The 26,241-nt window shown below is 41.7% G+C and overlaps 1 protein-coding gene across 1 annotated transcript in view; it reads right to left on the reverse strand.

The window, feature by feature from the left end:
* The window catches only part of shisa10.1 (shisa family member 10, tandem duplicate 1), a 70,115-nt gene extending 54,910 nt beyond the window's left edge, over positions 1-15,205 (reverse strand). Inside the window, exons 1-2 of the mRNA XM_048548210.2 lie at positions 14,886-15,205; positions 408-462 (exon numbers count right to left, since the gene is read on the reverse strand). Of these exons, the coding sequence (XP_048404167.1) occupies positions 408-462; positions 14,886-14,949 (119 nt within the window). The 5' untranslated portion in view covers positions 14,950-15,205. The remainder of the gene's footprint in view (positions 1-407; positions 463-14,885) is intronic.
* Between the last annotated feature and the right edge of the window lie 11,036 nt (positions 15,206-26,241).

Here is a 26,241-nt window from a genome sequence, read left to right on the forward strand (position 1 = left end):
CAAGATTGATGCTGTGTATTATTGCTTTAAAAACTGTATATTTTAAGAGAGGCTATTGCTTTAGGGTGCACTGACGAGCCAACTACCTTATAAAAACATGACCTACTGCCATGTGTAGTCCAGAAGAATGTCAGAAGCAAATTGCATACCTAGTTATCTGTAAATGTAAATTGTAGTCGGAACTGTTAAATAAATCAGTATGAGTTTTTCCAAATAAACCAAAGCCACAAAACTTAATCTGCCTTGTTTATCAATAACACATTCAACAGTGACCAGCAAAGCAAAAGCAGAAGCTCAACGACTGAATGCTGCTTAATTGGGATAACTTATTCTAAAGCAATTACCCACAATGAAAAAAAAATTCAAATTCTGAATTACAATTACTGAAAGAAAATGCAAATACTTACTGGTTTTGGTGGCGACAGAATGATGAATCGTCGTCATCGCAAGTGCTTGCTGAAACTGGGGTTAACAAAAAGACAAAAAATCTGGATCAAAATGGAGATTTCTGAAAGTTGGAAAGAGCGTAGCTACCAAATATGAGATAACAAGGTGTAGAGCTGGATGAACACAGCAGGCCAAGCAGCATCAGAGGAGCAGGAAAGCTGACGTTTCAGGCCTAGACCCTTCTTCAGAAATGGGAGAGGGGAAGGGGGTTCTGACATAAATAGGGATAGAGGGGGAGGCGGATAGAAGATGGATAGAGAAGATAGGTGGAGAGGAGACAAACGTGTCAAAGAGGTGGGGATGGAGCCAGTAAAGGTGAGTGTAAGTGGGGAGTTAGGGAGGATGTAAGTCTGTCCAGGGAGGACGGACAGGTTAAGGGTGCAGGATGAGGTTGGTAGGTAGGAGATGGAGGTGGGGCTTGAGGTGGGAGGAGGGGAAAGGTGGAAGGAAGGACAGGTTGGGGAGGCAGGGACGAGCTGGGCTGGTTTTGGGATGCAGTAAGGGGAGGGGAGACTTTGAAGCTTGTAAAATCCACATTGATACCATTGGGCTGCAGGTTTCCCAAGTGGAATATCAGTCTTCTCCTCTATCCATCTTCTATCCGCCTCCCCCTCTGTCCCTATTTATTTCAGAACCCCCTTCCCCTCCCCCATTTCTGAAGAATGGTCGAGGCCCAAAACATCAGCCTTCCAGCTCCTCTGATGCTGCTTGGCCCATTGTGTTCATCCAGTTCGACAGTGTTATCTCAGATTCTCCAGCATCTGCAGTTCCTACTATCTCCAGCTATCAAATGTTACAGCTAGATGAATTTGCTATTTTACAAGATAATTGAGTAGACACCTATCAATCTGTAATTAAACTGCAAGTTGATGTTTGTTCTAATTTCAATTATTCAGAAGATTTCAAACCATAACCACAATCCACACAGCCAGTTCAGTTTTGCTCAGTAGGGCTGCAAACTGTAGATTTGGTGACTGTACTTATAACAATTTGTAGTACCAAGTACTTTGTTAACTCTGAACTTGATCCCTCTAAAGAGAAGACAAGGACACCAGTTTTAGTGTAGAGTTTCCCAGTTACTTAAAGTTTTAGCACTAAGTGTAATGTGCAAACTGTGAGCTAATACTAACTCGGTTAAATTCAGAATTTGTCCCAACTCAATAACTGGTTGATTTGGAAATTTGCGCAGTTAACTCCTCTGTGACAATCATCTCATTTTTGGTTGTATTCTATTCCTTGTCTCCTAAAGCGCATGATTCTTACAGATGCCCAGTGTTATGAGTATTGGAAGCTTCATTGCTATGTGCAGGACTTCGCTGGACATAAATTGCCTCCTGCAGTAACTAAATTCCTTTGACTGTAAAGCACCTTGAGAAATCATAAGGTTGCAAAAGCCTCTGTATAAACGAGACACTTTCTTTCATGCAAATGAGCATCTAAACAATGACCAGAATGGGAATGAGAAATCACAGACAGGCCAATTTTATTCTCACATATTTTACATTTGTAGTACAAGTCACTAGAAGAAACCTTTCTTGTTTTAAAAAATTCAGCGCATCTCTGGCTAGGCCAGCACTTATTGCCCATCGGGCAGTTGAAAGTCAACCACATTGCTGTGGGTCTGGAGTCACATGTAGGCCAGACCAGGTAAGGATGAAAGTTTCCTTCCTTAAAAGAACATTAGTGAACCAGGTGAGTTTTTCCCTCAATTGAAAATGGATCCATGGTTATCATCAGACTCTTAATCTCATATTTTAATTGATTTCGAATTGCACCATCTGCCATGTCAGGATTCAAATCCAGGTCCCCAGGAAATTATCTAGATCACACCTGCATTAACAGTTCAGCAATAATAACATTAGGCCATTGCCCGCCCAACCTACCAGATATTTCTGCCTCCCTTGCCCCTTGACATCATGATCTATTGAAACACCCCCACTCCAGCTGAAAACAGCAGACTTAAAAGGTATCTTGAGGTGCAGTGGTAGTATCCCTACTTCTGAGCAAGGAGGCCAGGTTCAAATCGCACTTATTTGAGAGGTGTGTCACAACATGTCTGAACAGGTTGATTACAAAAACACAGGAAGCTCCCTTGTCAATAGGCGCAGCAGCAGAGCAGGAATAGTTTGTATTAATCAGGCTCATGTCTATTCTATTTATTACAAACTACCAGTCCATCTTTAATTCCTTTATGAAGGCAGCCCACATTGGACTCAAAAAATTACTGTTTCTCAGTCCACAGATGCTGGAGTTTTTGCAGCACTTTCTGTTGTTATCCTAACTACTCCTTTTCTCCCTGAAGTACTTAAGAGATGTTATCTGCCTAAACCAATTAATTTTTGTAAACATCAGCCAGAAATACTGAATTGGCGACCCATCAGTTTCCTTCAGGAGTGCCCAGCATCACAGGTGCCAGTCTTCAGCCAATTCAAATCACTTCACTTGATATCTTTAAACAGCTGAAGGCAGCAGATGCTGCAAAGGCATTGGGCTCTGACAACTTCCCTGTAATAGTACTAAAAGACTTGGGCTCAGAACTTATCTTGTCCTTAGCCAAGTGGCTCCAGTTTAGTTATAACACTGGCATCTACCTAGCATTTGATCAAGCGTGGCATCAAGGAGCCCTAGCAAAGCTGGGTTCAATTGGAACCAGGGGAAGAACTACAACACCCCCCCCCCCAACCCTCCACCCCCGCACCCCCCTGATAAGTCGTGCCTCAAGCACACTGGGGTCTCTCATCGGAATGTAGTTACAAGAACATTTTGCACACAGCGGGAGAGACAGCCAGTTAATGGTTTGGATTGGAATGCAGCACAGGACTCCCCACTAGCTTTCTCAGTGCTCACTCACTTTAAATCAACTCAGATGCCCACAGCATTCTCTGCTTTTCCTTGCCTTGCCCTGCCTTATTGCAGTTTGCCCACTCAGCCAGAGCAAATAGGCTCATAGTACTTGTGTCCTGGCATGTCTTTTTGATGCAGGGGCAAAACCCAGCAGATCATCACGGTTGGCAGCAGTGATCAGTTGAGGGGATGGACATGTTGCTGTATGACACCATGCTATGTCAAACTCACCACGTGCCTGCAACTTATGAAGCAAACCCACAGCAAGTTTTTCAATCAAATGGCCACGTCTCAAAGGCTGAATGGGAGTAGTCCCCTTTCAGCCGAGGGAGACGCCCTTCAGTCAAGGGTTCCTCTCCCGGCAAGTCAAAGGCAGCCACTTGGGTGGGCACAGTCAAGATTATCTCCTCATAGGGAGTGAGGAACAAAATGTAGGGCACCACAGCACACTGGGGCTCTTTCCGCCCTATTGTGGGTTATTTTCTGAAACTAAGAGAAGGAGTGAGTGACACGAAAGTGGCTGTTCAAGCTTTTAGCGCTAGTTTGGTGGGTGGGGGGGAGGGGTAGAGTGAATTTGCAAGATACCTCCAGCGAGCAAATTAGCAACAAAGTGGCCCTGCATGGTTAATAGTGTGCGGCACAAGGTAGATGAGACAGATTGAGTGACAAGTGACAGTAGTACAGAACGAGCTGTAATGGGAAATGTATGCACTAGCAGAGGGAGAGTTAGTGGAATATTCCTTGGTGGAGCACATGTGGTCAGTGACTTTTCTGTGGCACTGCTGCTCCCTGGAAACCACCCTGACCCAGGTGGCAATCTCGGATAGGGTTTGGTGTTGTGGTCTCTTCTGTCAAGCTGGGGAGGCAAGAGGACAGTCCTCCTCTGCACCATTCCACCAACCAGGACCTCCAGTTCCCTGCCCTCAAAGCAATCCTCCAATTTCCCTTTATCTGCCAACTCCAGGGCTATTCTCGCCAATTGTGCAGGGCAGCTCTGGATTGACAGTGGGTGCCCGGGTGCACAATGGCTTTTTAAAAATGGCAGCAGGAAATCCAGGATGTTCGGACAGTGAAGAGTGATTCCAGCCAAAGCAAGAGGGAGACCAAGCTCACATCAGATGAGCAGGACAGTCTAGGGATGTGGTATCTAGCTAATGAGGTGAGTTTGGGTCCAAAATTTGAGGAAACTGCCAAGAAACCCTCCTTGAAACTTGGCTAAGAAAGCAAATTTCTTGTAAAATTAAGCCCAATGCTTTTACAATAAGGTGCAATCTAAATCTTTATGGAAACAAAATTCATTACAGCTGATTAAGCATGCACATAGCATGCTCAATGACAGAATAACCACATGTGCCGACACAGCCATGCTTGTTCATCACAATTTTCATTGTTTACAACTTATCACAAGTTTTAAGGACAGCTTGTAGAATTTTGTGAGATTTAACCTGCCCAGTGACAGACATAATCTTATTTTGTTGTAATGTTTCAAACAAATATTAAAAAGCCACCAGCATTTACAGACTTTCATCATTAATATAAGAAATTCTTTGTTTGAAGGACTTGGGAATTCCAAGATTGCTTTTGTTTCCAATCCTTTCTCTGCTACAAATCCAACCATCACCCCACCCAACCCCTACAATATTCCAGAAGTTTAGTATTAAGCAGATGCAAACATGTTCATATCTGTTTGATTCCAATATGCCCAAGGACAGTTACACTTTGTGTACACTACAGACTTTTTTTGCATTTGGCACAACAACAGGAATTTCAAACCACATTTCAATTACAGGCTTCTCTAAATTTAATCTTATTTTTGGGCACACACATTGAGAGCTGGAATAGGCCCATTCAGCCTGCTCTGCTGTTCAGTAAAAACATATTTCATCTTGTTACTTTACATTGCTTCCTACCCTGATAGATTCTTAATAAGCAAGGGGGTGAAAAGCTATCACCTCTGCCTTAAAAGCTTTCAAAAGTTTCTTCCAACTCTTTGAGGAAGAGGCTTCCAATGACATGTGACCCACTGACAGTAATATTTTCTCCTGATCTCTCTCTTAAATGGACAATCCCAGTTTTTAAAGAGTGACTCCTGGTTATAACATTGACAAGGCAGCCTCCGAAATGTTCACTTTCTTCCTCAATCGAGGATTCCCCAGCACCATTGTTGACAGGGACCTCAGCCAGATCCAAACCACCTCCCATACTTCGGCTCTCATCCCCTCTCTTGCCTCCCTCAACAGTGAAAGGGTGCCCCTTCTTCCACCTACCATCCCACCAGCCCAGTTCAGAGGAAGGGTCACCAAATCTGAAACGTTAACTCTGATTTCTCTCCAAAGATGCTGAGCTTTTCCAGTAATTTCTATTTTTGTTTTTACTCGTAGTTCTAGATTCTCCCAGAATAGCAAACACCTTTTTCATATCTAACCTGTCAAGAAGTCCTCAGGATTTAATATGGATCAATCAAGTATGCTGGGAGATGTACATTAAGTGAAAGATCTTGGCATGCATGTGCACGGTCCCTAAAGGTAGCAGTACACGTAGATAAGGTTTTAAAGAAGGCATATGGACTGTTCTCCTTCATTGGCAGAAGTATAGAATATCAAAGTAGGGATGGATTGTGAGGATTTCAGGTCTGCTTCCTTGCCTTACACATGGTGGAATTCCTGATCTGTTGGAGAGACCTGCTTTTGGGTCAAGAAAATATTTCTTATTGAGCAATGAAGATGGTAAATGCCTTTTAGTGTATTGGTGGACCACAGATATAAGACCAAAACACTCAGACTCCAGATAATCCATCAATTTCCATTAACCGTTGAAGGTGTTATGATCCCAGCTGATGGTAATACTAGACCAAGCCAACCCCAGAGTAAAACCTAACTCGGTAAGCCACAAGCCAAATATTTTTTCGTTTACCCTAGAAGTCAGTCACAGAACATACTCACCAAGAGGCTCTTGATGTACTTTTAACAAAAGAACACAGAAGTTTATTCCATAAAGGATAGAGCAGAAACCATATTATACTATACAAGATCTCACTGTAAACATCTAAAAGAAAGACTCAACACTTATCCCAGTAATGGTCTTATAGGTGCTCAACACCCAGTGTCATATTTCCTCTATATCTACTCTAAAGTTCAGTTGGTACAACTGTAATCTGTTTCCTACTGGCAGATTTCTGTGCATTCACGCAATCCTATTTTTATTAGTCAACGATCTTCCCCAAGACACTGAAACAAGTTGCTAACTCAGGTCACTTATTAATTAACTCACGGTTCAAAATCAATTTCTCACCTGTAATAAAAACAAGTCAGACTTTCACAAAATTTAAAACTAAAATCTATTTTATCTTCACTTTACAAGCCAAGTTTTCAAATAGCAACAATACAGCTTGAACATTCCTCACAAAGGACAGGGAGATGGGGGCTCTTTTTCTGGCTAATCCACGAGCCTTGAAACACAACAGAGAAGTGCAAACTAAAAAAAAGAGCAAAACTATCCAGGACGTCAAGTACAAATGCAATATCAGAGTGCTCTTTAATACAAGCATTCATGTCTATTGAGATCCGAGTCAGATTAATCACGTTTGGTTAAAAGAGCCACTCCAAAGGAATTATTGAAAAGCATTCCACTTTATTTAAAAATGTTGAAATCTGCAATGTCACTATATTAATCTCAGCTCCTATTTCAAATGATAGATTAAAAGATAGATTAATATTAATCTTAATAATACAATAGCAACACAAGGTTTGTTTAGCTAGGGTATTCGTATTGAATGGGCTTGAACTGTCTGATGTATTTAGGAATAAGAGACAATTGAGCTATGCTTTCTCCTAACTGTTACTCTGAAATTGAGTCACACGTAGAAAACAGAAGTACAATCGAACAATAAGTTAAGGATGAAATTGAGCATCTGGCAGTATGTTTGATGCCAGGACAAATCTTGATTACACACATTGATATCTCCACCCAAATTCAATTGCAGGGTGATTGTCAGGCAACTTTGTGGCTTATGAAATGCTACACTTCCTGCATTTTGCAAGCTGCAAAATCAAAACTCAGATTCAAAAATCATAACTGAAGAATCCAATCATAATGCTAACCGCAAATTTAAGATCATTTCAAAAATGTCACATCAAAATCATAGAATTTTATTCACTCACAAATGGCACAGCTGTGTTGTGGGTGGGGAGATGGAGGCAGAAAACACCCGAAATGGACCATTTCTGAGGAAGACTCCCATAATGAAACATCCACTTTCCTGCTCCTCTAATGCTTCCTGGCCTGCTGTGTTCCTCCAGCTCCACTGTTATCCAACCCCATTTAGTCTATCATTAGAGCTCAGTTTCTCCATCCCAGGCAACATTCTGGCAAATTTCTTCTGTATCCCCTCTAGTGCTATAACTCTAGTGAGGTGACCACAACAGCACAAAGTGCTCCATTTGTGGTTTGACCAATGTTCCATACAACTCCAACATTACTTCCTTGCTCTTATACTCTGTGCCTTCTTAACTGGCCTATTCACGTACTCTACCAACTTCAGGGATCTGTGAAGAATTACTCCAAGATCTTTCTCTTCCCCTAAGCTACCCGGCATCCTGCCATTCATTAAAAATTCCCTCTTATTTTTCTTCTTCCAAAAAGTGCATCACCTTGCACTTATCAGGGCTAAATACCAACTGCCACTTTCTGCCCATCTGACCAACCCATTTCTGTCTTCCTATAACCTACGACCATCTTCTTTGCTATTAACCACTCTACCAATCTCAGAGTCATCTGCAAATTTGCTTAATATTCCTCCAATATTTTCATCTGTATCATTTATGCATATAACAAACAATAAGAGTCCCAGCAATGATCCTTGTGGTACACCACTGAACGGTGGCCTCCAATCACTTAAACAGCCTTCTACCCTTCGAGGCCCTTTGTGTCCTATTACTGAGCCGGTTTCTGATCCATCTCGCCAAGTATCGCTCAATTCAGTCAGTCTTCTATGTGGGACTTGTCAAAAGATTTATTAAAATTCATATAAGCTACATCAACTGAACTTTACCCTCATCCACATACTTGATGACATTTTCAAAAAAACATTCTAAACAATTTTGTTAGGCATGACCTCCCTCCGACAAAGCCGTACTGACTATTCCTAACCAACCCATGCTTGTCCAAGCAAGTAATAATTCGCTCCTTCAGAATTTTCTCCAATTTCCCTAATTGCTGACATGAAGCTCCCTGGTCTATAATTTCATCTCTACCACTCTTTAAAAATTGGAACCACATTTGCCGTCCTCCAGCACCTCCCTGATGGCCAGAAAGGAAGTAAACATTTGTGTCAGAGCCCCTGCAATTTCCTGCCTCACCTCCAACTGCAGCCTGGGATGCAATTCATTCAGGCCAACACAATTATCTGTTTTTAAGCCAGACAGAGCCTCCAATACCGCCCCATTTCCTATGTCAAACTGTGCAAGTTCCTCATATTCCCTTTTCTTGAATTCTGTACCTACGTTCCCCTTTTCCAGAGTGAAGACCAAAGAGAAGCATTCATTCAACACCCTTTCAATATCCTGTGGCTTTAATATTTTAGGAGTAACCCTAATCCTATTTGCAAGTTCTTTCTTATGCCCCTTTTTTGCTCTTTTAATTATTTTCTTAAGTTCCCTCCTGCACTTTCTGTACTCCTCTAGGGCTGCAGCTGAATTGGTCCCTTTGGACTTGCTAAAAGCCTTTCTCTTCTTCTCACCCAGTCCCGATTTGTCCTAGACATCCAGGGTTTTCTCCTACATTTGCCTCTAAAGGGTCCATGTTGGATCTGTACTCTTCCCAGCTCCTTCCTGAATGCCCCTCGTTGCTCTGCTATACACTTACCTGCAAGGAACTGTTCCCAGCCAGCAGTGGCCAGATCCTGTAGAGCTGGATGAACACAGTAGGCCAAGCAGCATCTTGGGAGCACAAAAGCTGATGTTTCGGGCCTAGACAGTTCATCCAGTACTGCAGTTTGTTATCTCAGGAACTGCAGATGCTGAAGAATCCATTATCTCTGTGGCCAGATCCTGCTTTGTTTCAATAAAATCTGCCTTCCTCCAATCCAAAGTCATCTTTTGCAGGCTATTATTTTCCTTGCCCAGAACAAAATTGAACCAGACCATGGTGTGGTTGCCAGCACCTAAATGTTCCCCCACTGCCACATCAAACAGCTGACGTCGGTACCACGTCCAGCACTGCATTGTCCTGTTGGGCCTTCTCCGTATTGATATGAAAAAAAACTCCTGGATACATTTCAAGAAATCTGTTCCCTCTAAACCCTTAACACTAGGACTATCCCAATTTATGTTGGGAAATTTGAAATTAGTATAATTACCCGATTATTACACTTACACACTTCTGTGAACTGTCTACATATTTGTTCCTTTATTTTTCGTTGACTCTTTGGAGGCCTATTACTCTGAATAATGTAGCTGCCACCTTAACATTCCTAAGTTCTATCCATAAACCTCACTTAAGGAACCTTCCAAGATGCCATCTCGCCTTATTGCAGTAATTGGCTCCTTAATTATTAGTGCCACACCACTACCCTTTTTACACCCACCTATGTCTCACAAAGATTTTATATCCCAGAATATTGAGCTGCCCGTTCAGCCTTTCTCTCAAACCATGTAATTAATTTAATTAAAATGAAAATTAATATATAATTCCCAGAAATTCTCAGCTGGATCAGAACACCTGTGTGCTGGGCTTTGTCAATCGGAGTCATTAGTGTGAGACACTGATTGTAGTTCCAGATCAGCCTAGAGTTATCATCAATTGAGAGAGATTCCACTCGACCAAGAATCAGATTGTTTATAATTAGCGAAAGATTATGACTTGAGGCACAAGATTCTCAGGAAACTATCATGATGTGCACACTCTGTCCCAATCAACGCTCCTAGGTTTTCAATGTCAAGCTGTGTTGGCAGATAGCTACTTGCAGACTAATGTAAACCACCCTTTGAAGGTGTGGCTCATGAATCCTGCAAGGACTTCAATCATAGACATATAGAAAAGGCACAAGAAGCTACATGACCGCCAGAACTATTGGAAAAATATGTGTCAGATTGAAAATGCAGTTCAAGTGCCTGGGCAAATCTGTGTGGGACTATGTAAAAGGAGGGGTGTCCACATGACAATGGTCTGCTACTGCCTCACATAGCAGTATGGACAGGAGCTCCAAAACGAGGAAGCTGTTGAAACTTTGAAATGAAAGTTGTGGTGATAAACAACACATAACCAAGTCTATTGGGGAGAATAAATTCCCCTTTTTCTCTTGAGGTTGATGTAACACAGGTTACTTTCTTCAGTTCAGTATTCAGTTTAGCAAGGAAAGAATTAAATTTTATTACGAAACCCTCATTCCATTAAAAGTATAAATATTATCAAAATGTAAAATCCATACTGAATCTTGTGACATATTCATATGCAGCACAGAACGAGTTGGAGAATGGGGGAAGTGGAGTTGAAAAAAAGTGAAAATCAATTAGTGTAAGAATTATATGTTCTTTTGATGGTCATCAGATTGTAACCCATGTAAACTGGTTATTAAAGAGACAGTCTCTTTTAAACTGAAATCTGTCCTTTTCTGGGGTGTATTCCAAATTCTAACAGAGATGGGGTCAAAAATTGTTCAGAGGAGGGAGCTGCTATCTATTCCATCACACAGGCCATCTTGCTGCTGCTAACTGGTAAACTCATAATGCAAGCTCTTCCCAGATCATGTGACAACTGGCCATTGACACACAGTTAGGCTATCTAATATTAACATGGGAGCTTTGATCTCTCATTGTCAGAACTGTATGGATGTCATTGAAACTGGCAGGGGGTTCAGCTTAGTCTTTACCTTATGATTTTCAGTAAATTTTCTTTGTGTCTGACTATTTCTACAGATGAGAGGTCTGTTGCACATTTTCAGTTTCAACTTTCTAATGCAAGTCAATTCTTTCGTAACGTTGTTTGAGCGTTAATTTCACAATTCCCTGCAGAACTTATCCAATGTGCAAGTCAGATTGCATCTGTGGCTATTTTGAAACAGTGTCCTGACAAATTTGAAAGTGTTTTCTTCAGAACAAACACCCCAAGTATTAATTTAATTGATGAAACTAACAATTAACATCCCATATATTCCATCCTCATGGCAAGATAAACCAGAACTGTAACATTGGGTGCAATACGGTGATACAGGGGTGTAGGTTGCCAACTGGAGTACTGGTGAAAAAGCTGCACCCTTCTGACTGGGAAGTTTGGCCAGAATTAAAATCCCAACTGGCACTTAACTGACTACAGTTAGGTTTTCACCGCAGTTTAGGACCCTAAGGAAGGGATCCCAACCCCCAAGAGCGGGGAGTGAATCAGAGGCAGTCCCTATTGCCTGTCAATACCCCTGGGAGAGGTGACTACTGCTGGTAGTGGTCACCAAGGCCCCCAGGGCAAAGGTGAAGGAAGATAGGATGGGATCTTGGGATGGGGAGGGGCTGAGAAGGAATATTAGGGGGAGTGACTCTGAACATGCAACTGACCCCCCAGATCTAGGCTCCTTAACTAGGCATTGAATGCCTTTGAAGGAGGGATTCCTAACCCCAACTCCTTTGGGCAGAGGTGGGGTTGGATCTGAATTGGTCAGTGTTCATGAATCGGACAGAATGACAAGTGAGGTGGACAAGGAGACTCAGAAGGTAAGAGCCTCAGCCGTTGTGATTATCCAGTAGGTTTAAGGTTATTTCAGATTGTCTGGATGAGAGGGCTGCAAGATGGGGATGACAAAACAGACCATACCACTATGGTATAGACAGCCATTCAAGAGGGAGCAGTAAGAATGAATTAGTGGTCATTAGGGGTCAGTGTAGTGAGGAAGTTTGACATTATTCTTTGCAGCAGAGAACATAAATCCTGATTTTATGGCCCGCCCAGTGCCAGGATTTGGGTCACCTGCACAGGGCTGCTGAAGAACCTTCAGAGGGTTGAGGAGGGGCCAGATGTTCTGGTTCATGTAGGTACTAATGACAGGGGTTCTGCATTGTCAGTACAAGGAGTTAGGGGTCAAATTAGGAAGCAGAAACTCAAACATCATAATTTCTGCAGTATTACCTGAGCCGCATGCAAATTGGAATAGGGGCATTAGATAGAGAGAGAAAAACGCATGGCTCAAAGACCATTGTGGGAGAAATGGGTTGGTTTGAGGGGCACTGGCTAAGTGGGTAAAAGGGTACAACTAAGTACATTGCATCTGAATTCATGTAGAATTTGGAACAAAACAGATGAGCAGAGAGTTTGAGCGACAGAGAGACTTAAGCTAGGAATTCCAAAGCTAAGGACTTGGTCAACTGAAGGCAAGGTCACCAGGGAGGGGTGAAGGAAATAGAGGATGCCTAAGAGGCCAAATGAAGTACCAAATGGCCAGCTAAAGAGGAAACCACTTTGTTTTGCCAAAATGAAATGCTGTTCCATGCTACAATCCTAACTTTGGACCAAACTTTGAGTAAGCTGTAAACTCAGCCACTAAAAGCATATGACTAAAGTTCCTTTCATGTCAAATCTTGCAGTAAGAACATAGTATAATGATGAGGCATAACATTTAACCTCAAGCCCTGGAGGCAGAAAGTTCATTTTCCTAATCAAACGATTTGCCCGTCCAACTGAGACTATTAACATAGACTGAATATAGGTGACTTTCAATGTTACGTGGAAGGTCACACGTTATTTTCTCATCTTTATGTAGGTTACATTGTTCTGTGCATAAAAAAACGTATTTCCGAGCAGGAAGAAATATCTTTTAAAAAGCTGGCAGGTCAAGAACTTGACACAGAAAACAACCAGGTCAAAGGCTGAGTTGAACGTGTTCATCTACCACAATAGCACTGGAACATATCAAAAAGCAATAACAACATTTACTTTTTTTTAATGTTAAAGCAAGAAAAGGCATCACATCCAATGCAGTTGATAGATTTCACAGGTGGATCAGCAGCTTAGTCCATCTGTTATACAAACCATGGATCACATTTGTATGGTCACATCCATTGCTACAGAAAATGCACAGCTGCTTAACTTGGCTTCAGGACAAAGGGCATTCCTTACTTGTTGGCAAGGCTGGCTTAACCGCCATCCAATTTAAGGTAATTTCTACACTTTTTTTTCCAAAAGAAAAGGAAACTGCAGTAGGCCATAACAATAAATATATTTAACATAGAACATAACAGCACAGTACAGGCCCTTCAGCCCGCGATGTTGTGCCGACCTGTCATACCGATCTCAAGCCCATCTAACCTACACTATTCCATGTACGTCCATATGCTTGTTCAATGACGACTTAAATGTACCCAAAGTTGGCGAATCTACTACCGTTGCAGGCAAAGCGTTCCATTCCCTTACTACTCTCTGAGTAAAGAAACTACCTCTGACATCTGTTCTATATCTTTCACCCCTCAATTTAAAGCTGTGCCCCCTCGTGCTCGCCGTCACCATCCCAGGAAAAAGGCTCTCCCTATCCACCCTATCTAACCCTCTGATTTTTTTATATGTTTCAGTTAAGTCACCTCTCAACCTTCTTGTCTCGAATGAAAACAGCCTCAAGTCCCTCAGCCTTTCCTCGTAAGACGTTCCCTCCATATCAGGCAACATCCTAGTAAATCTCCTCTGCACCCTTTCCAAAGCTTCCACATCCTTCTTATAATGCGGTGACCAGAACTGTACACAATACTCCAAGTGCGGCCGCACCAGAGTTTTGTACAGCTTCACCATAACCTCTTGGTTCCGGAACTCGATCCCTCTATTAATAAAAGCTAAAACACTGTATGCCTTCTTAACAGCCCTGTCAACCTGGGTGGCAACTTTCAAGGATCTGTGTACATGGACACTGAGATCTCTCTGCTCATCTACACTACTCAGAATCTTACCATTAGCCCTGTACTTTGCCTTCCGGTTACTCCTACCAAGGTGCAACACCTCACACTTGTCCACATTAAACTCCATTTGCCACCTCTCAGCCCAGCTCTGCAGCTTATCTATGTCTCTCTGCAACCTACAGCATCCTTCGTCACTATCCACAACTCCACCGACCTTAGTGTCATCTGCAGATATATGCCTCCCCTAATGTTTAGAGGTACAGCCACTGATCCAAGTGGTCAGTTCTTTCAGGAGGAGCCTTGAAATGAGTATGTTGACTATTTGACTACTGGGGGCATCACAGTTCATACCAATTCTGGTTGATCTATTCTTCCCTCGCCCAAATTAACAGGCACACCAGCTACCGAGAGCCTGGAAGAGAGTGGGGTATGCTTGGTTCCAGTCCCACCTCGGTGATGTACGTCTTGAGTTCTTGTGGGTACAAACTTCTAAAAGGATATTTTCTTAACATGCGCTGGATTCGGAAATCCTGGGAGAGGAAGTGATTAGTATTGTGAAAAAAAACACGAAATGTACCCTTTGAAGGTGGCTGCCTAGACAGGGAGAGTTAAGCAATATCTTAACTAAAGTCCACACAACTCCGCCTCTTAAGTGTGGATAAAGAATCTGCAATTTGACGTAACACACAAATAATTACAAACGAATGTTTTAGATGTTTAATAACTCACCGGCAGGCAGAAGTATCACTGTGCACCACAGGACGCTAGAAGTGAACGAGCACGTAGACGCCATTTAGTGAGATAAATAGACCCTTTAACTTCTCAACTACAGCTCCCAAAGGAGACACAGACACAATTTGAAAGTTGAACAGACAACACCCACAGCCAAGTCACCGTTCAGCGGGCACTAACCCCCGTCGACCTTCCAAAGGGAGAACGTGGGCGAACCACGGATATCAGCTCATACAAGCATCCGCCAACTCCAACTTTCAGTCATGAGCAACCGCCAGTGAGTCATCCCCGAAGGGGGCTCCACAAACATCTTAAAAGTTCGTACACTGCCTCCCACAGCTCACGACTAAAAATTACATGATCGTACGTGCAAATTAGTTCCCATGCACCAGTTGCACACTTAGAAGGCCATGTCAGAGATGACCTGCTGGTCAGCCAATCCACAACTTATTTCTGTTTAAAGCATTAGTTGCCACAGTCTGGTAAATCTTCATTCAATAACATGCAGAATCTTACATTCAGAGATAACACAGTAGGTCAGGCAGCATCAGAGGAGCAGGAAAACTGACCTTTCGGGTCGGGACGCTTCTTTAAAAATGAAACGTCGCCTTTCCTGCTCCTCTGATGCTGCCTGGCCCGCTGTGCCCCTCCAGTTCCACACTGTGTTATCTCTGACTCCAGCACCTGCAGTTCTTACTATCTCTTTCTCACATTCAGGCAGTTTTTAGTGTTTAGAAATAAGTGAACAGGGTGAAGTAAGGAACTGATGCAGAAGAGGCTAGAGTTGGCGAAACAAATGCTGCTACTTGTGAGATAATTACATTTTTAAAGCTTTTTAAAAAATTCACTCATTGAATCAGGGTGTCACTGGCCAGTCAGCATTTGTTGTCCAGAGCGTAGTTAAGAATCAACCGCATTGCTGTGGGTCTGGAATCATATGTAGGCCAGACCAGGTAAGGATGACAGTTTCTTTCCCAAAAGGATATTTATTGGTGAACCAGATGGGGTTTCCCCAAAAATCAATTCATGATTATCATTAAACTCTTCATTCCAGATCTTTTAAATTGAATTCAAATTTTATCTTCATGGGATTTGAACTTAGATCCCTGGATCATTATCTGAGTCTCTGGGTTAACAGCCCATCACCCCACCCTCCATAAATAATGGGAAATCATGATTAAGAACAAGATAAATGCTTTTTTGTAAAGGGTATGGGTTAACCAAGGACTTTAATAGAGGGGAATCATGTCACGTTTGACTAAACTTTCTACTGATTTAGCAGGTAAGGGTGATCAGTGGGAGAGATCGGAATGAATTTGCAGAAGTCATTTGACAAAGTAGCCCAGTGAAAATGAGTGGAAAACAGCACTGTGGGTCTGGAATTAGTCAATGACAAGAAGCAGAGAGTAGGGGTGGATGGATTCTTATCAAATGGGAGAATAGTTGCAGCAATGTCCCATAATGGTCAATTTTGGATCATTGGTTGTTTCCAAATTATATAAACAACCTAGACTCAGGTATGAAGAACAGCATCATCATGCTCAATCCCATTGAAATCTTAGAAGCTTAGAGTGATTAGTAAATTCAAAGTTATCAACACTTTGTACAAATGCCCTTGTACACTTACTTAAAAGGATATTTTGACTTCTGTAGTCACCTTGTGTTTGGCTCTGTAGCCACCATAACCTTATGCATGACTATTTTGAAATTTGTGGGAATGGTTAGGAGATTGCTTGGTTTGGGGAGACATTGGAATCTATTGACATGAAGACACATAAACAGGCTTGAATTTTCATCATAATACATGAGTGATTTGATATATTTAAGGAAGACATAAGTTCGGTTTGGTTAAAATGTTCTCAGTGCCAGGCTGGACATGATACTACGTTTTGGATGGTTCAGCAAGATAAGACCAAAAGTATTGGCATCAATTATAAAATAAGTAATAGCAACACATGTGAAAATCAAGCAGAGTCAACATGGCATCATGAAAGGGAAATAATGTCTGACTAATTAGAGTTTTTCCAGGCATATCAACCAGAGTAGATAGAGGGCGACCTGTAGATGTTTTGGATTTGGACTTCCAGAAGGTGTTCGACAAGATACTAAACAAAACACTAAGGTCATAAGAAATCATCCATGGTGTTGGAGGTTGTCATAGTGTCATAGAGTGATGCAAATTCTTTGGCCCAACTCATCCATATATTGGCATGGATAGAGAATTGTGTAACAGGCAGGAAACAGCAACTGAGGTAAGGAATCTTTTACAGGTTGGTGACCTGTGACCCTTGGGGTATTTTAGAATCTTTACTGGGATGCAACTGTTTACAGTATATATTAATGACTTGGATGAAGGAGGCAAATGTACTGTTGGCAAATTTGCAGATGACACAAAATTAAGCTAAAAGTTAGGTTGTGAGAAGGATGTATACAATTTACAAAGAGATATTGATTGGTTAAATGGGCAAAAATTTGGCAAATTGAGTAAACTGGAAAAATGTGAATTCAGTTTGGAAGGAAGAACAAAAAAACGGTGCATTATTTAAACAGAGAAAAATTGCAATAAAGTGCAACATGAATGGACTTCTAGATACTTGTGCATGAAACACAGAAAGTTAGCACACCGATGCAATGAGAGAGATCTGGGTGTTCAGGTCCATTGTACCCTGACGGTGGCAATACAAGTCGATAGAGTGGTCAAGAAGGCATACGGTGTGTTTTCATTCATCGGACAGAGTATTGAGTACAAGAGTTGGCAGGTCATGTTACAGTTGTATAGAACTTTGGTTCGACCACATTTGGAATACTACATACAGTTATGGTCGCCACATTACCAAAAGGATGTGGATGCTTTGGAGACGGTGCAGGGGTGTTTCACCAGCATGTTGCCTCGTATAGAGGCCGCAAGCTATGAAGAGAGGTTGAGTAGATTAGGATTGTTTACATTAGAAAGACAGAGGTTGAGGGAGTACTTGATTGAGGTCTACAAAAACATGAGAGGTATAGACAGAGTGGGTAGCAAGAAGCTTTTTCCCAGAGTGGGGGACTCAATTACTAGGGGTCACGATTTCAAGGTGAGAGGGGAAAAGTTTAAGGGAGATATGCATGGAAAGCTCTTTATGCAGAGGGTAGAGGTGGGCACCATAGCGCCATTTAAGACGTATTTTGACAGATACATGAATGGGCGGCAAGCAGAGGGATAATGATCCTTGGAAAATAGGCAACAGGTTTTGACAGAGGAGCTGGATCAGCGCAGGCTTGGAGGGCGGAAGGACCTGTTCCTGCACTGTAATTTGCTTTGTTCTTTGCTGTAATATTGGCCCTTATTTCAAGAGGGTTCCAGTATAAAAGTAGGGAAGTCTCACTGAAACTGAACCTGATGCTGGTGTGACCGCATTTGGAGTACTGTGAGCATTTCAGGTCTCCTTATTTAAAGTAAAACATCATTTCATTTCAGGCAGTTCAGAAAAAGTTCACTAGGATGATCCTTGATATGGAGCGATTGTGATATTAGCAAAGGCTAAGGGACTCTAATCACTTGAGTTGAGAAGAATGAGAAGTGATCTCTTTGAAACATATCGAATTCTTAAGGGATTGGACAGGGTAAATGCTGAGAAGATGTTTCCCCTCATGGGAGAGCCTGGGACTAGAAGGCAAAGTCTCAGCAAACACGGATGCCAATTTAGGACTGAGATGAGGAGGAATCTCTTCTCTAAGTTTTTGGATCTCCTTGCCAAGGAGAGCTGTGGGGAAGGAGTCCTTGTGTATTTTTAAGACAGATAGACTTTTCATCAGTAGGGGAATCAAGGATCACAGGGTAAGGGCAGGAAAATGGATGTGAAGAATGTAAGATTAGTCAGGTTCCCATTGGATGGCACAGTGGACTCGAGGAGCACACAGGGAGCAAGAATCCCAAACCTGTTAGAATTAGGTCTTCTTCAGCACTACATCCTCAATCCCTCTACCTGCCTTGCCAGTCACACCCTCCTGTCCCTGACTGCTGACCGAATGCGAGATAATAATCTATGTGGTGTGTAACACAGTGTCCAGGTAACTCTCCTCCTCCCTGATGTGTTGCAGTGTTCGAAGTTCAGATTCCAGCTCATCAGCTGTTCTTCAAGCACCCAATACTTGCTACAGATATGGTCATGATGAACCACAATGGGGTCCACCAGTTCCCATTTCATGGAGGTACAACACATACCTAGCCCTGCATCTCTGTTTCATTTTATTGGTTCTTAATTTTCTAAAAAAAAATTCACACAGGCTTTCCATTTTTAACCTATAAACTATTTCTCCTATTTGCCTTTAATCTGAACATGACTCATAAAGGTAGTCAAGTTAGCAACTACTACCAACCAATGAACTTACAGCTTTCCCCTGATGTCACCCTGTGTTTTATGTGGGCCCCCAATCCTGGGCTTCAATTTATCTTATTTAAAAAGCCTTACAAACAGTTTTATTTCCTCACTGCTCCAAAATCCTAGAAGTATGCATTCACTCGGGCTATACCTCACTTTGTATGTGATCTCTCCTTAATGAGCATGTGAAGCCTACTGACAAGTATGATAATTTTACTAACTAGTAGAAAACAGAAGAAATTGCAATTGTTCTGAGAGAAGAGGGTTTGTTATTCTATGACAGAATAAAGAAGGGAGAGAGGAAGATTGTAGTGATTGTAATGTGGTCAGCCAGGTGGACCTCATAGAATATGAGTTCCCTGATTGGGCTTGTTAACTTGGTTCAAACAGGGAGCCCTGGCTGACTGATAAAAAGAGGAGTGTCAGAGGTTCTGTTCACTCTGAGGGCTGACTCTGAGGGAGCTGAATAAGTGTCTAGGATTTTTGACGTATAAATAACAAGTGATTTGGTGATGGGACACTGATCTCTGTAGAGTTATTTCACAGGTTAACTCTGATTGATCAGCTTCCAATACACACACTGTGAGCCTGGCTGGCAATGCTAAATTGATAGCGTGATTCTTCACAAATCTGGGATTATCCAGCCAATGTTGTCCAATTACAGAATCTCATAAGAAAGAAATGACCAGCTTATTGGTATTGTACTTTAAACCCCCAAAAAGTCAACAGGAAATTGAGAAACAAATTTGTAAGGAGATCTCAGTTATCTATGAGAATAATAGGATGCTTATAGTTTGGGTTTTAACTTTCCAAACATAGACTGGGACTGCCATTGTGTTAAGAGCTTAGATGGAGTGGAATTTATTAAGTGTGTTCAAGAAAATTTTGTGATTCAGTATGTGGATGTACCTACTAGAGAAGGAGCAAAACTTGACCTACTCTTTGGAAATAAGGCAGGGCAGGCGACTGAGGTGTAAGTAGGGGTAACTTTGGGGCCAATGACCATAATTCTAGTAATTTTAAAATAGTGATGGAAAATAATAGACCAGATCTAAAAGTTAAATTTCAGAATTGGAGGAAGGCCAATTTTGATGGTATTAGGCAAGAACTTCAAAAGTTGATTGGGGGTTGACATTTGCAGGTAAAGGGACGGCTGGAAAATGGGAGACCTTCAAAATGAGATAACGAGAGTCGAGAGACAGTATGTTCCTGTTTGGTTGAAGGGCAAGGCTAGTAGGTGTAGGGAATGCTGGATGACTAGAGAAATTGAGATTTTTATCAAGAATAAGAAGGAAGCATTTTTCAGTTATAGATAGCAGAGATTGAGTGAATCTGTAGAAGAGCATAAAGACAATAGGAGTGTAGTGAAGAGGGAAATCAGGAGGGCAAAAAGGGGACATGAGATTAAGGAGAATGCAAAGGGATTCTACAAATACATTAAGGACAAAAGGGTAACTAGAGAGCGAATAGGGCCTTTAAAGATCACCAAGGCCACCTACATGTGGAAGTGCAGGAGATAGGGGAGATACTAAATGAGCATTTTGCATACTGTTTACTGTGGAGAAGGATATGGAAGATATAGAATGTGAAGAAATAAATAGCAACATCATGAAAAATGTCCATACTACAGAGGAGGAGGTACTAGAACATCTTGAAATGCATCAAGGTGGATAAATCCCCAGGACCTGATAAGGTGTAGCTGAGAACTCTACGGGAATCTAGAGAAGTGATTGCTGGGCCCCTTGCTGAGATATTTGTATCATTGATAGCCACAGGTCAGATAACAGAAGACAGGAGGTTGACTAATATGGTGCCATTATTTAAGAAAGGTGATAAAGGAAAAACAGGGAACTATAGACCAGTGAGCCTGACCAGTGGTGGATACGTTGTTGGATAGAATCCTGAGGGATATGATTTACAAGAATTTTGAAAGGCAAGGACTGATTAGAGATAGTCAACTTGACTTTGTGTGTGGGAAATCATGTCTCACTAACTTGTTGAAGTTTTTGAAGAAGTAATGAAGAGGATTGATGAGGGCAGAGTGATGAATGTGATCTATATGGACTTCAGTAAGTCATTCAACAAGGTTCCACATGGTAGACTGTTTAGCAAGGTTTAATCACTTGGAATACAGGGAGAACTAGCATTTGGATCCAGAACGGATTCAAAGGAAGATGACAAAGCGTGATGGTGGAGGTTGCTTTTGAGACTGGAGGTCTGTGACCAGCAGTGTGCAAAAACGATCAGTGTTGGGCCCAGTGCTTTTCATCATATATATAAATGATTTGGATGTGAACATACAAGGTATGATTAGTAAGTTTGCAGATGACACCAAAATTGGAGGTCTAGTGGACAGCGTAGAAGGTTACCTCAGAGTACAATGAGATCTTGAGGGCCGATAGGCCAAGTGGCAGATGGAGTGTAATTTAGATAAATGTGAGGTGCTGCATTCTGGAAAGGCAAATCAGGGCAGGACTTATGCACTTAATGGTAAGGCCCTGGGGAATGTTGAACAAAGAGACTTGTTAGTGCAGGTTCCTAGTGCCTTGAAAGTGGAGTTGCAGATAGATAGGATAGTGAAGAAGGCATTTGGTAAACTTTCCATAGTTGGTCCATGCATTGTGTATAGGATTTGGGAGGTCATGTTGTGGCTGTACAGGACATTGGTTGGGCCACTTTCAGAATGCTGTGTGCAGTTCTGGTCTCCTTGCTAAAGGAAGGATATTGTGAAACTTGAAAGGGGTCAGAAAAGATTTACAAGGATTAGAGGGTTTGAGCTAAAGGGAGAGGCTGGATAGGCTGGCACTAACATCCCTGGAGTTTCGGAGGCTGAGGGGTGACCTTATAGAGATTAATAAAGTCATGAGAGGCATGAATAAGGTGAATAGCCAAGGTCTTTTCCCTGGCGTGGGGAGTCCAACCAGAGGGCATAGGTTTAAGGTGAGAGCGGAAAGATTTAAAAGGGACTTAAGGGGCAAATCTTTCACGCAGAGGGTGGTGAGCATATGGAATGAGATGCCAGAGGAATTGGTGGAGGCTGGTACAGTTACAATATTTAAAAGGTGTCTGGATGGGTGTATGAATAGGAAGGGTTTGAAGGGATATAGGCCAGATGCTGGCAAATGGGACTAGATTGCGCTAGGATATCTGGTCAGGATGGACGAATTGGACCGAAGGGTCTGTTTCCATGCTGTCAACTCTATGACTTTAAAACTAAATGTGACATTAATAAGGCATTTAACAAGCTACAATCCCCACAGTCTAACATATACTAAAGGATTTCAATTGAGTATCATCAATGTGCACTCAAGCAAACGTTGAGATCAGAGACAATGTAAAAAGGCAAATAGAATACAGTCTTCCTCTCTTATCATAGGGAGATGATTGATGGTAGTTTAATCCAAGGGGACCACGTATCAGTTAAGGGGAGAGGTTGAGAAGGAGAATACTTTTGTAATAACCTCAATTCGATGTACACTGTTGGTGTCATTCTGCGTTGTAAATCAGCCTTCCGGTCAACTGAGCAAACCCGCCCTCCCCAACACTAGTGCCAAAGCACTATTAGGGAACTCTGCTATGGATGCTGTGGTCAACATTTCACAAGAGTCTGGGCTTGGAAGGTCCAGCACTAAATACAGAGCAGAAAAAGTACGTGGAAAGTTTTGAGTTTTGAGCTAGTTCCTATCGTTGAATAGTTGAAGGTTGCTCCTACGGATGGACTTGAGCCAGGTCCATGCAGTGACTGATGTTATTTTGTTTCACTTTTATGGGTCTACAAGTTGTACGTCTTTGCAGCCTGGTTTGGTACACCAATTCCTTCTTGTTTTCTTTTTACCCTAAGTGCCTTCTTTGGTTTCCCTGTCACAAGCAGTTTTTGTTGCAAAGTGTCTACTTCAGTTGACAGTATAGAGGGCTGTTGTATGCTGCAGCAAGACATTGACAGGATGCAGAGATGGGCTGAGAGGTGGCAGATGGAGTTCAACCTGGATAAATGCGAGGTGATGCATTTTGGAAGGTCGAATTTGAAAGCTAAGTACAGGATTAAGGATAGGATTGTTGGCAGTGTGGAGGAACAGAGGGATCTTGGTGTGCAGATACATAGATCCCTTAAAATGGCCACCCAAGTGGACAGAGTTGTTAAGAAAGCATATGGTGTTTTGGCTTTCATTAACAGGGGGATTGAGTTTAAGAGTCGTGAGATCTTGTTGCAGCTCTATAAAACTTTGGTTAGACCGCACTTGGAATACTGCGTCCAGTTCTGGTCGCCCTATTATAGGAAAGATGTGGATGCTTTGGAGAGGGTTCAGAGGAGGTTTACCAGGATGCTGCCTGGACAGGAGGGCTTATCTTATGAAGAGAGGTTGACTGAGCACAGTCTCTTTTCATTGGAGAAAAGGAGGAGGAGAGGGGACCTAATTGAGGTATACAAGATAATGAGAGGCATAGATAGAGTTGATAGCCAGAGACTATTTCCCAGGGCAGAAATGGTTAGCACGAGGGGTCATAGTTTTAAGCTGGTTGGAGGAAAGTATAGAGGGGATGTCAGAGGCAGGTTCTTTACACAGAGAGTTGTGAGAGCATGGAATGTGTTGCCAGCAGCAGTTGTGGAAGCAAGGTCATTGGGGTCATTTAAGAGACTGCTGGACATGCATATGGTCACAGAAATTTGAGGGTGCATACATGAGGATCAATGATCGGCACAACATTGTGGGCTGAAGGGCCTGTTCTGTGCTGTACTGTTTTATGTTCTATGTCCTATGTTCATACTGGTCAGCTGATTTTCCAATGAATGACTGTTTTCAGCAGCACTTGTTATACTTCAAAACTCAAAATGGCTGCTATCCTAAATTGCTGAAATCATGCTGCCATTATTACATGTTGGGTTAGCCCCTGCGTCTGAAGCATAGTCCCATCATTGTCTCTTGGGCAAGGTAATTAGCTTTTTTAGCCATCTCAGTAATTAACTTGAATAACCCCATTCTTCTATGTTTGGTGAGATAGGATGAGTTATTCACACCTCTCACAAAACTAATGTCAAATGAGTTTTTATTCATCCTTGTAGAAATGCTCACTGAATTTCAGATATCTGATCTGATCCTTTTTGAGGTAACTCGTCTAATTTCAAGTGCAGTTGAATTAAGTGACATCTAGTATTAAAAGGAGATTAGAGTTGTCACAAAATCTATAACATTATAACTATATGTTTTTGATACCAACCATGATTGCTGCTCTGTAGGAGATCTGGGTTGATATATTTAAGACATGCATAAAGCCAAGTTTTATTAGCACGTGCTTGGAGTGTGACTGGATGAATTATGCATTAGAATTCGCCACCACCACCTTTTCATGAGTAAGTAGGGATGGGCAATGAATGTTCATCAGTCAGCAATACCTACATCCCATGAGGGAGTAAAAAAAGCTTGCATTTCGCTTCATTTGCTATGGTTATGTGTATAATCTTGGTATTTTAACTGTTTACTTCTTGAATTGTATAGCTGTTTTACTATGTTAATAAAATGTGCATTTTTTTTACAATGCTCCCTCTAGTCCTCAAATATTACTTATCAAATCACACAAAAAGTTACTCACACTAATACATCACCTACTTAATACTCCAGAGGAGGTTCACTAAGTTGATTGCAATGTTGAAAGGGTTGGTTTATGAGGAGAAATTGAGTAGATTAGGACCAAACTCATTAGAATCTAGAAGAATGAGGTGATCTTACAAGAACATATAAAATTATAAAGGGTGTAGATAAGAGGAAAGTTGTTTCCACAGGCAGGTGAAACTAGAACTAGGGGACATAGCCTCAAAATAAGGGGGAACAGATTTAGAACTGAGTTGAGGATGAACTTCTTCACTAAAGAGTTGTGAATCTGTGGAATTCCCTCCCCGGTGAAGCAGTTGAGGCTACCTCGTTGAATGTTTTTAAGGCAAAGATAGTTTATTAAATAGTGAAGGAATTAAGGGTTATGGAGAGGAGGCAGATAAATAGAACAGACTCCATGCAAAATCAGCCATAATCTTACTGAATAGAGGAGCAGGAACAAGGAGCCAAATGGTCTACTCCTGCTCCTAGTTCTTATTTTCTCATGTTCTTATGAGGCTTTTGGCTTTGTCCCATGGATGCAAGGACACTGATATATCTATGCAGCTCATTAGGGTAAGATCATGTAAACTTTGAAACATTGCTAATCACCAGTTGATATGTGCCTATCCAATAAACCAACTGTCCAAAAGCTGTTCAGTGTAAGCTATCTTAAGATTTAGGAATCTGTACTCTCACATGATGATCACTGCAAGAATTAATACTCAGCATCCAGTAATGCTAATGGAATGATATATCAAATTGTACGTGTAACCTCAGCCACTCATTAATAAAACGAAGTAAGTCTGGAGATAGTAAGGACTGCAGAAGTTGGAAGCTACAATCATTAAAAATGTGGAGCTGGAAAAGCACAGCAGGTCAGACAGCAACCGAGGAGTAGGAGAGTCAACATTTCAGGCCAAAACCCTTCATCAGGCTGTAGGAGGGGGAGGGGAGCACAGAAATAAATAGAGGTAGGTGAGATGGAGATAGGTGGATGCTGGTTTTCAGCTGCAAAATGGCCACCTGTATCCATTCATTTCTTTTAGATGTTCATACACTTAACTTTAAATTGCATTTTTATAATGAATAGGTAGTTATTTGTGCATCACAAATTAGTACACTTCCTTTAATGATTTTCCCAGAAGAGTTAATTGATTAATTCTGTTGCTTGTGGTATCAATAAAACTTGAAACTAAAACTTAATATGAACTTGTTGAAGTAGATATTTTGAGTTGAGTCACGCATCACTCAAGTATTTAAAATAGATTGTAAAAACATCATAAAGTTGCGTGCTAATGAGAGGATATAAGGTTTTGCCCAGTTCTATCACTGAATCTCTATTCATAGGCCTAGGTTGCCTTTAGCTTGTGGCCATCATCTCCAAGGTTTCTTGCTGCCCAT

This window comes from Stegostoma tigrinum, chromosome 11 (assembly GCF_030684315.1).
Source record: "Stegostoma tigrinum isolate sSteTig4 chromosome 11, sSteTig4.hap1, whole genome shotgun sequence".
NCBI lineage: Eukaryota > Metazoa > Chordata > Chondrichthyes > Orectolobiformes > Stegostomatidae > Stegostoma > Stegostoma tigrinum.